This window comes from Talpa europaea (genome assembly GCF_964194135.1).
Source record: "Talpa europaea genome assembly, chromosome: 14".
Classification (NCBI taxonomy): Eukaryota; Metazoa; Chordata; class Mammalia; order Eulipotyphla; family Talpidae; genus Talpa; species Talpa europaea.
Genome location: NC_140082.1, coordinates 39,628,568 through 39,640,857, shown reverse-complemented (window position 1 = coordinate 39,640,857; position 12,290 = coordinate 39,628,568). Strand labels below are relative to the sequence as shown.

At 40.4% G+C, this 12,290-nt stretch overlaps 1 protein-coding gene across 2 annotated transcripts in view; it reads right to left on the bottom strand.

The window, feature by feature from the left end:
• Positions 1 to 12,290, bottom strand: part of DIP2C (disco interacting protein 2 homolog C) — a gene marked incomplete at both ends in the record, with an annotated part of 341,031 nt that overhangs the window by 23,753 nt on the left and 304,988 nt on the right. For both annotated transcript variants that reach the window (XM_084253747.1, XM_084253748.1), the window contains one exon: positions 10,874 to 11,044. In XM_084253747.1, coding sequence (XP_084109873.1) covers positions 10,874 to 11,044 — 171 coding nt within the window. The remainder of the gene's footprint in view (positions 1 to 10,873; positions 11,045 to 12,290) is intronic.

Sequence of the window (12,290 nt, the reverse complement as noted above, 5' to 3'; positions counted from 1 at the left end):
TAGGACTAATTTCTTATCTTGAAAATATCAATGTAGCATCTGGGGCAAAATTGGGCCATTAGTCACTAAGTGATACATGAGGAAGGCGGTAAAGAGTGAACATACAGGTATTTCCAGATTTCAAAAACACTAGAGTCCCAAGACTTGAGATTTCAAGAAACATATTTGTATTTGAAATGTATTACAAAATACACAGGAGTGCACATTTAACAAAATCTTCACTTTACCAAATAATGTGAGTTGGAGTTCTTTAAACAAGGAGATCCCTCACACATGGAAGTGCTTGCTCCCTAGTATTTCAAGATCATCAAATCAAATCTTTTTACTTACAGAAGGGACCAGAGGTAAACAAAGTTATCCACACCAAACAAAATTTATTCAGAAATGAAGATAAAGCATTTTTTAAATTATCTGTTACAAGACTCAGAGAAGAGGATAAGCTCTAAAGTTTAATTCCCTTTAAAAAAGTTAACATGGACATAATTATACTAAACATCATTTTTTCTTTTCTTTTTTTTTTTTAAAGACTTATTTATTTATTTATACAAGCACTGGGTATAGTCAGATGTGCGGGAGGGTGAGAGAATTCACCAGAGCCAGAGCGGGGAGCAGAACAGGCAGAAGGACCGAAGTACACTGCTGAGGGGAGCAGCGGGTGGCAGAAGAGGCCTGCGCTCCATGTGGGACCCTCCTCCGGTGGCCAGGGAGCAGCCGGGGATCAAACCGGCGCTGCAGAGGCTGCGGGCAGCTTTGCAACCCAGCGCTCAACCGCTGCGCCACCGGGGAGGCCCAACATCATTTTTTCTTATTGGTATAAAAGCATTAAAGCAACTGCATATTGAATTATATTTACATCTCAGCTGAAGACATACAGACTCACATCCCAAACACAGCACAGGAAATCCAACGCAGTCCTTACATACTTTAGCTGAGTGGCCCTTTTATGATGCGGAGATTCACATTCTATGGTATTAGCACCATCTAACATTAGAACACAGCTTCTAAAGTTGAAGTAACCAATTCTTTTTTTTTTTAATTTTTTTTCAAAAGATTTATATATGGGGGCCTCCCTGGTGGTGCAAGGGGTTAAGATGCAGCACTATGAAGCAGTCCACAGCTACTGCAGCACAGAGTTTGATCCCCAGCCAGGGAGGTGATCCACATGGTGTGGCAGACCTCTCCTGTCTTGCTCGCTGCTTCCCTCAACAGTACATTTCAGTCACTCTGCCTGTTCTGTTCCCCACTCTGTCTCTGATGAATCCCCTCATTCCCCCTCACCTCTGGCCTGTACCCCAGTTCTTATATGCATAAATAAATTTTTTAAAGATCTATTTATTTATACATACAATAACTGGGGTGCAGGCCAGAGACTGGGGTACTCCAGTTCTTGTATGCATAAATCAATCTTTATTTTTCTTAAGATCTATTTATTTATGCATACAAGAACTGGGATACAGGCCAGAGGTGTGAGGGGGGTTGAGAGGATTCACAAGAGACAGAGTGGGGAGCAGAACAGGCAGATGACTGAAATACTCTGCTGAGGGGAGCAGCAGGCAAGACAAGAGAGGTCTGCTTCTCCATGTGGGTAGCTCCCTGGCTAGGGATAGAAATCATGCTGCAGAGGCTGCAGATAGCTTCACAGTGCTGTGCTTAACCCCTGGCCAGTGGGGAGGCCCCTGAACTAACCAATTCTAAGTAGAAATGTGTGAAATAAAGACACAATTCCAAAGCACTGATGTGGTGCGTATTTGCGTTTGAGGAGTCAAGTTTTCCATAACTGGCGGCCTTGGGAGGCAGGCCTAGATCTCTGTGGGGTGTGGGCACATAATTAGGCAACCCCAGCAGTTGAGCTTGTTTCTGCCTGCATGACCCTAAGCTACTTTCTTTGGCTCTTCTCACAGATCTTTTCAGTATTTTAAATGACGTATTACTTATACACAATGAAATGCACAGATTGTAAGTGTTCAGTTACATGAATTTTGGCAAATGTAAGCCCCATTTAACTACCACCCCAAATACCACATAAATATTTCTCCACCCCAGATAGTGGGTCAACCAATATCCACATGTCCAAAAGCTACAACTTTGTCATTTTGCACACCACAGATTAATCTAGTCTTGGACTTCAAATGAATGGAATAATACAGGGTCTTCTTTTTGTGTCTGGCTTCTTTCAATGATCCAACTGCTTCTGGATCCCATCCATGTCATTGTTTGTACCAGTAGCTTGTTCATTAAAGTTCTGAGTATTCTACTCTACGCTTATATCATAATCTTTCTGTTGTTGAGCATCTGGGCTATTTCTCGTTCAGTTCTCTATAGAGCAGAGTAGACACATAACACTTCAGTACTTTAGAACTGTGTTTTTATAGTCCTCTTTTTAGAATTTATTACTTAAGTACTATCCTGAAAAAGCTTCTCAAAGCATTCTAACATAAGCATATTTGCAGACATTGTTTTACTTGAGTACACACCTAGTGATGTCAGTTCATAGGGTTGATTTAGAAATTGTTATCAGGAGTAGTTTGGTAATAGATGGTCATGGAAATGGAAGGATCTGAAATTGATTAGTTGGTTTGGAAGGAGGAGTCAAAGGCATTGAAACTTGAGCTCATCTGCTTGGCTGTATGCTAATGGTCTATGCACAAACTGGCAAACTGGTTAGTCCTGTACAACAATATATCCCCCTATTTTTGCAAAGTATTTTTTTTAAGATTTATTTATTTATACATACAAGAATTGGGGTATAGGCCAGAGGTGTGTGTGTGGGGGGGGGGGAGAGGATTCACCAGAGACAGAGTGGGGAACAGAACAGGCAGACTGACCGAAGTACACTGCTGAGGGGAGCAGCAGGCGAGTCAGGAGAGGTCTACTGCCCCATGTGGGTAGCTCCCTGGCAGGCCGGGGATTGAACTTGTGCTGCAGAGGCTGAGGACAGTTTCATAGGTTGTGCCTTAACCCCTTGTGCCACTAGGGAGGCCCATGCAAAGTATTTTTTAAGAACACTGCCACAGTAGCCTGCCTGTGAAGAATATATGTAGACGAAAAGTCCAAACTCTTTACTCTTTGACCCTTTAGGAAAAGTATCCATCAAAGGCTTTGGCTTAGAGAACATGGAATCACATTAACAACAGAGAAGTGCGAAGACTGAAGTAGCTGCTGGTTCTGTGGGTGCCTCTGAAGGCAGAGGAGAAGCTCAGTTGCTCATACTCATGGTTCAAGGCACAGATTAACCTGAAAAACTTTCTGTGATAAAAAATATCATTTGTTAAAAGTAAACATTTGATTATGAAGCCTGTTGAGTTACTGGGGAGCTACTGGGACCCTAAACTCTTCTTGTGTTTATTTCCAAAGCTTCTGAGTGTTCAGAAGGAAAGATCCAACACTCATTATCTGCTTACTGTGATGGCCTCCAAAGCTGAGCACAAGTCAGACATCTAAAACAGGGTGCAGATGAATGAGTGAATGCACCTCCTTTTTCTTTCCCTTTATCCTGAAGTTTTGCGTAGAAGCTGTCTGTCTATGGTGGTGAAATTTGCAATTCAGTCCACAGCTTATCGAGTATCAGTGAGAGAATATCCAGAAATACTGCTGGGGCTTCAGCTTGTCTCATTTTTTGGAATGAAGATGGTGCATTATTGTTTGTAAGAGTTAAAGCTTTTTATTTTCACATTTTTTTGGTGGGGGGTGGACAGGGTGATTGTAGGATGAGATCAAGAATATGTGTGGATGTTGACCAGCCAAAGGGATGGACTAAAATAGTCATAGGCTGGTCATTTTGTTACCGAGAGTCTAAACCTTCTTTCTGTATTTGAAGACTTGATGGATACAGAGCCCCTGTCTCTACTGTAGCTAATAATGCCTGATTTACTCCTCTTCAGCCTTGTGGCAGCCAGGGTGCAGGATAAGTACTCAAATCTGCCAATTATCTGCATCTATTCAAGGCATGAAGAAGCATGGTCCAGGCCTTGGAGATACCGTGCTAGCAGTGGAACCTGGTGTTCAGGGCCAGCAAGGTCGATGGTAAGAGCTTACAAGCAGGAGTGACCTCAGCATAAGTTTTACTGGCTGCACTAAACCTGGTCCTCTAGTCTCTTGGTGCTTCTGAGACCTACTCAATGACATTTTAATAAATTCCTTTCCATTTAAATTGCCAAGGAGGTTTCTGCTGCTCAAAAATTAGAATGTTGACTGATATACTGGATAATTGAGAATACAGGCCTAATGATTTTCAATATTATTTTTCTTTATCTGGGATAACATATATCAGCAGGAGAGGATGGAATTCTCTCTGTAATGCAGCTGATTGTGACTACTTCCCCGGAGCATACAAAGTCCCCGAAAGCACCTTATTTATTTTTACTTCCTTCATCTAAAATCAGTGTAGGGGGGGAAGTGAATTGAGAGTTCAAGTTAATGAAAGTCTATAATAGCTATTAATTTTATTGTGGGAATGACTTAAGATTTATATCACCTTTTGAGCCTTACATATTTTTCTTTTAACAATCAGTGCCTACTGCTCATCATCAGGGTGGCTGTATTGTTCTCGCTGTGAGTTTCAAGATTTAAAGTTGACTAAATCTGTTACTATTGATTTAACTCCACACAGCTATTTATACTAAAACACTCCACTCAGAAAAACTGAGCATTATTTTACTATAGAAAGAAGATCAAAGTTTCTATTTAAGGCAGTTGAAATTTTTTTTTTCCTATTAAAGCAATAACTGAGGACTCCTTTGGAAAAGGGAAGAAATAATTCCCCCCCCCCTTTCCTCCTCTGCTGGCAGAGGATGTTAATTTTTCTCTTACAAGGAACTAAACTTCTAAATCTGATACAACTGAAGACCTTTCAGCTTATACTTTTGAAAAGAGTAATTGTGGCAGTAGGCAATATCTTCTTCAACAGAGGTTACTAAACAAGTGATATGTCTTCATAGTACTAAGGGGAATTTATGTTAAACTAATTAAACATAGGAGTCATTATTTGAGCCTTCTAATGTCCAGTCTTGTTATAATTCAACATATCAGAATTGTTTTAAATTAATATCAGTTTCACAGCTAAGGATTCTGGGAAATGTCATTCCCAAGGATAACAAAGGGTCCATACGTCTAAATTTCTTTCTTCTGCAGAGCCTAAAATGTATCATATTTCAAGAAAAATTGAAATCATTCACTCTGTATTTCACTAATCCATTCATTTGCCACAAAGCCTTAACATGGAAGTCAAAGGGGCAATGACAAGAGAATTAATGAGGCAATTTCTGCCTCAAAATGATAAATGAGTCAACAAATCACTTGATTTCTAGGACATAAGAGCTGGAAAAAACATCACAGAAATTATGACTGTCTCAATTTTCCAATTCTATGAATATCTCCTATTTCATTTTTTTATATTTGCTCATTCATGACATACTTGCGAATTTTCATGATTTTTCCATAATATTAAAAAAATCCCCAAGGTTTACATTGGGCAGTTAAAAGCAGGCATCACAGCTATCTGAACAGTAGTCTGTGTGCCACACCCTCCTTTAATGGTGTGTTCCCCATGTGAATGACAACAGATGGATGACTCCTCCACTATCAACAACTGCTCTGATTTAAAACGTTAGAGGGAAGGAAGCAGTTACAACACAGGCCATTCTGCCTGCACATGCTTCAGTTTTGTAAATACTGAAATTACAAAGCAGCATTTGTTTCTTCACCTTGAGTAACAAATCACAGACGGGATTGGCACCTAACAAAATCGCAAAATGTTGGCTACATTTCTTTAAGATGCTCTGCTGTCCATACTCCACAGCATCACAGTTAAAGCTCAATTCTGGGACTTGCTTTCACTTCCCTGCTCTGCATTGTCAGCTTAATTTTTCTAAGCTGTAATTTCCATCATCTTAAATGACAGAAATTCTTAAAATAATCTTAAAATAAATGACAATTTTACCTCTCAATGAGCTTTGGGAAGATCTAATGACAGGCAGCCTGGAAATGAATGAACAAATGAACACATTTGTCAAGAATGTTTTTTGTTGTTTTAGTTATTTTAGTTTATTTAGAGTGTGAATGTGTATTTCTTAAGCTACCAGCCACAGACCTGTTGAGATGAGTGTCACTGTAAGCTTAAAGAGAAGTAAACCCTTAGTTTTCATTTGCAAGGAAAGGTTAGAAATGATGCAATGGGCTTTTATTTATGGAAATTCACAGCATGGATTTATTTCAGAGAACATTCAATACAATCTACTTACTTTAAACAGACTTGACTGGTCAAAAAATATATATAATTTCTCTACTGTGAATAACAGCTATAGTTAAGGAATTGAATTTAGTACTTTCATGAAATTCATTTAATTTCAAAAAGTCGCTGTGAATATGTGAGATGCTGTGCTATCTGCTGAGGGGTCCCTGAGACCATGTTCTCTAACAGCTTATCACAGAGAGACGGGACATAGATCTCGATAAAAATCACTATATGTACTAGAAAATGCTAAATAGCTGGGAGGGATAAAGCACTGTGGGAATCCAGAGGAAAGAATAAAAACTTCTAGCTGGAGGAATCAGAAAACAACCTGGAAAGAGAACAGGTTTTGCCAAGTGAAGATGGTGGAAGTTCATTTCCAGCAGAGAACAGTGAGAGGCAGAAATCAGAAGATCATGGAAAAATCTGTGCTAGAGAAAGATGTGGTGCATGAAACTAATAGGTGGGGAGAGAGGTCCTAAAGGCTGCTTCAGAAGCCTTAGGTGAAGGGTTTTGTAGAGTGAAAACACACCACTATCTCCATATAATTTTTAAAATTGCCTGCATAAGATACATTCCATTACAGTCACACAAACCTGTGCAACAGCCTTCCTCAAAGGCCAGAGAGCCCTTTGAAAGTGGTCCCCAAGGAGTCACAGAACACTGTGCCCAACAGCACACGCGTGAACCTGTGTGGCTTAGAAAAGAGGCTCCGCTCACTCAGGCACGCCCTGTTAGTTCATGCCTCATCCTGCAGAGATCTAACTCCTCCCTTCCCAAAAGCGCTGCCTCTGCAAGTGTGAGTGTGATGAGAATGACGGAAACCCAACTGAGGTTTTTGATGTTGTCAAAAATAACAAATCAACTGAAAACAAACATACCCACTCACCGATTTCACATAGATCAGCGATTCTGGTGTTTCAAACAGAAAAGTATACATTTTTTATGCCTTTGAACATTTAGGTACAAGGTTTAGAATTTAGGGAAGATCTTAGCTTTTGTGGTTTTGATTTTTTACATCAAGGAGGGATTAATTGTGGTTACCTCTAGGAAAGGGATATATGGGTGTTCTTATTTGTGGCTCATCTGTATTTCCTGATTTTGTTTCCTAAAATAAATATTCTTCTGTTTAAAAAAAATCACAAAGAAATGTTTTTTTTTTTTTAAATTCAGAAATGTTCAGGTTCTTTTTCTTATTTCTTTGTCCAGAGATTCATAAAAATTCAGTTTTTGTCAGAACACTTTCCAAGTCCTCATTAGGCCTGAATTACAAGTCAGGTCCCAGAGGAACATGATGACAGAAAGAAGGGACAGAGACATGGGGTTTCCAGCTAGGACTCTGGGCTACACCTGATGTTTGCTACTACATCATACAATTTTTAATTTTTGCAAAGACAAATAGAAAACCAATATTTCCAATGACCAGATCTGCCTCAAGGCTTTTGTACCTGTGCTGCCTTCACCTGAATTTCTGTCCAGGTTTTTCACCTGACAGGACACTCAGTGCCGCCTCAAAGTGAGGACACCTGACCTACAGCTGCCTCCCCTGTATCTAAGTTGCTCTTTCCTTTCTTACTCTGTTTTTACTAAGAATTTTATTTACTTACTGAATAGAATCATTTTATGTTTACTGTCTATCTCATAGATTACAAAAAAACATTTGACAAAGCCCAAAACTTTCTCTTTAAAGTATTTTGAGTAAAATCTGGCCAAGACTGAGATGAAGCTAGTTAAAGCTTGGGATTCCCTGTGAACTGAAGAAACATTGCTCTGTTATGGGGTACAGTCCATAGCCTATTGGAGGGGGGTGCACTACAGCAGATAGGACACATGTGTGTAGTTCCTCCTTGTAGGGTAAAGAAAATATCAGGCTTTTCTGCCCTTCCGCCATCAGGATAGATGATGGATCCTTGTCCTAAATGCATGCCTGATGGCGGACACCTGGAATAGGGTGTGGGCATAGGTAGATGGGATTCAGCTGAGCTAAGACTGTGCTTTTAAGGGCGGCGTCACGGGGGGACGCCAGCAGCCCCAGCCAGCCAGCAGCAGAACCTGAAGGAGAAGCCGAAGCAGAAGCAGAGAACGCCAGAGAGCCCAGATAGAGTGAAGACTTGCTGGGGGGCTGGGAGGCTGACAGGCCTCCCAGCCCCCCAGCCAGCACCCCTGCCTGCCATATGCCTGGTGAACCCCAAATAAAAAACCTGCAAAACTACTGAGGACTCTAACTCCTCCTTTACCCGGTCTGCATGGGATCAGAAAACCTGCACTGTGGCCAGTCCTGCCCTTACACTCCTCCAAAAGCCAGGAAACCCTCAGTCCTGAAGTCCTTCTTCCCCAGGAATTTGGCAAGGGGCTACAAGCCTGCAGTTGGTATCACCCAGGTTGACTGAGTTACACATTGGTATTTTCAAATACCAAGCACTCAAAAAAGACAAGCTGTCTGAAAATGAGTTGAGAATAAAGCAAGAAGAAAAAATGTAAAACATACATGGTGTAAAACAGCACCACGACCTGTGACTTGCAATGTTACATTTAATTGAGCAGACATATTGATGGAGTTGTTTTCTATAAAAGAATATATTATCATTTCCTATTAAGAATACAGAACTTCATCTATGAAACATTCTCACAACACATTGATCAAATATTTCCAAACTCAGGTACTATTTGAGGGGCTGTGAGTACAGTTATGATGGAGTTCATATTTTAGGGCCCTCATGGCACTGATATACAAACTCCATTCTTGGGTCTATGTTACCTTCTTACCTTTGTTTTTTTTTAAACCTCCATCTTTTAAAATATTTTTAGTGCATTTTATTTTGCCAACTTAGTCTTCTCCTTCCCCATATACCATCTTAAAATATTTTGGATCTTGGTGGACAGAAATAAATTATAAAGAGGTAAATAAATATATGTTCTATTTCTTCTATCTACAAAGCTTCAGTTTTGTATCATAGAGTGCTGTAGTTCTTTCTTTGCCACCTTTCGGAAGTGACAGTGCTAAATGTTATTATATGACAATGGGACTGTGTCTACACTTGTCTCTCTTCATCCGCCATCATTTTGAGCAAGAGGGGAAAAGAGAATAAATACCAGTGTGACCTCTTAGCCCATTGCTCATGATTTCCTGATTTGTTCCCTACTACTTGCAGAAAAATAGCCTATGACTGAATTAACTTGAATGAATTTCTGTACCTCCCATTTCTGTGCATAGAATAGATGACTGGAAACAAGAAGAGCAGGTAAAGGTGAACAGGGAGAGAGAACTCCAATATTAAAGAACTAGAGTGGCAAGATTAACTTTTTTTAAAAAAAAGATTTTTATTTATTTATTTATTTATTTATGCATATAAGAACTGGGGCATTGGCCAGAGGTGGGGGGGGGGCAGTGAGAAGATTCATCAGACAGAGTGGGGAGCAGAACAGGTGAATTTACTGAAATACACTGATGAGGGGAGAAGCAGGCAAGACAGGAGTGGTCTGCTGTGCCATGTGGGTTAGCTCCCTGGCCGGGGATTGAACTCAAGCCGTAGTGGCTGGCAATAGCTTGATAGCACTGAGATTTTAACCCCTGCACCACCAGGGAGGCACTAAGATTAATCTCTTCAGATTACCTTTTAGAAAAGGGATTGACTTAAGTCATAGACAAGGTTTAACTGACTCTTTAGAGGAATTTGGTAATTTATATTTTTTTCAAATATGGAGTTAATTCAAAATAAGGAAGAGAGAGGCAAGGAACAGCTACACATAACAATTATTTTTCTTGAAGCTAAATTTTGGAAGCAATCTTATCACATAGTCATATGGAAGGAAGTTCTTCCTCTGCCAAGGCCGTGCCTGAGTGCACACACTGCCAGCGCTGGTGAGGAGACAGCACCATGAACTAATCCAGTCACCCAGCTACTCAAATGGTAACCTTAGGCACATGTTGGGGTGTATTTGGGGGAGGTGGGGGGGAATGGGGCAGGGAATGGGGAGGCAGCTGTGTCAACCATTATCCACTCCAGCATATGTTGGTTAAAGCTTTTATACTTTTAATATGTCTGAGGAGTAAAGTCTGCGACTGAGACTTTGGCTGGACTTGGACTGACTCATTTGGGGGCCGTTGTGTGACGGGCATGTGGGAAGAGGATTCCTAAAGGGCTGTCGTTTCCTTCCTTTCAGGCTGTGCTAACCTGGCTAAGCAGCTCCAAGGATTTTTGTGTAGTGTGTTGAGAAGTCAAGGAAGTTGGTGAGAATGAAAGGAAATGAGGATTTTTTTTAGCTACAGTTAAGATAAGGCTGTCTTGTGTGTGTGAGGGTGCACTTAGTTGCACCTGTGACACAGATAAACAGTAATAATGGCTATTTCTATGTTGCCATCACAGAGGTAAATTCTTCCTTTAGAAATCACTGTCCACATACCAGAGACTAGTTTTTTAGGAGACAGAATTTCTTGTCACAATAAATATTTGTACAGAGATCTTTAGAGAGCCTGGCCTCTGCGGTCTGATACGAAAGTTAAAATGTTCCAGCACAGAATCAGCACTGCAAGTGGTGGTTGTGAACAATGGTTAAGCCAGCAGGGGCCAAGGAAACCACACCCACCGAGTCTGTGCTGCCTGCCTGCCACTTGTTATCACTGACACAGTTGAGCGGACTCACCTGCAAGCAAATGGCCAGATTCACTCTGCAGCCAAAGGAGGTGCTGACAGCCCGAGGATGGAGGCCCAGGTCTTTAAACAGCTTCGAGAAGGACTGGGTGAGTGCTATTCGAGGCCGCTCTTCTGCAACAACCACACACGTCCGCACACGGGACAAGTCCAACCCTCGTGCCTGGAAACGACATCAGTAGTAACAAGTGAGCCTTCCCATGGAAGCCAGACCCACACAAATAGCAGAAACTCCATACATGTTCATTTCCTAGGCTCTCTGGGTCTAAATCAGTAATTAAACTGGTTTAGAACATCTACGTAAAAAAAGTCACACTGATCATCAATCATACCACCACAAATATATTTTATAATAGGAGGAAGCAATTGCAAGATCCATGACAAGGAGAAAGCTTGAGGAAACATAAGGTTAAAATAGTCAAGGACAGAGTTTTGAGGAAGAAAGTAAACATTTGTACACAAGTATGGATACACAAGAACATATATTGGAGAAAAATGAGAAAAACCATTTTTAACAAAGGAACAGGAAATTAAAATTCTGGACAAAGTCTTAAAGGCAACTCCTTTTATGTTCCTTCAGACTGCAAGGTCATGGACAAAATCTCAAAGTCAAGTGCATCTCAGCCTCCAGGGAGTACTCATGACTAAGCATGGATAGGTTTTGCACCAAACTGTCCATGGAGCAAAGAGTCAAAGCTCTCAGAAAGGGTAACTCAAATGAGTTAAGCCCAGGTCTCTGTGATGAGTGCTGGGTCTCTCTGCATGCTGCAGAAAAGCAGAGTGAGTGGTAGGAGCAGCATTTAAACATGGGGTGAGCAAGAGAGATGGTGTCATGGGCAGAGACAAGAAAGCAAAGAGGATAATGGCCACTTGCATCCTGCAAAGCTGGTCTTGGCACATGGGCGACTAACAAAAGCTTCTGAGCTGAGGTGGGAAATAGAATTCAAGATAACTTTGACACTGAAATTTATGGTATATATGTGGTTTTGCAGATATATAGTTATACAGGAAAAATTAATCTGGGTAATATACATGTGATCTATTTACACGTGTGCGTTGAATGGTACCACAGTATGGAGTCTGAGATGGTTAACCTGGAGCCAGAGAGTCAAAATTTGGCTCAAAAGATTACTAAATATAAGAACATAGAAAGGATACTTAATTTCACTGTAATTTGCATTTCACTGTAACTTAATAATGATTTCCATTACAGAGAGCTGTTGTGAAGGTTAAATGAATTAATAAATGCTTAGAAATAACTTGATTATTTTATTATTTCATTTTGGTTATTTATATATGCACCTATAAGGAAGGGAGATTCATGAAGATGTGCTCTATTATTTTATAACATAATATAGATAAATGTGAGTAATATTACATATTACAAATTTCTTTTCCTGTGTGAATAC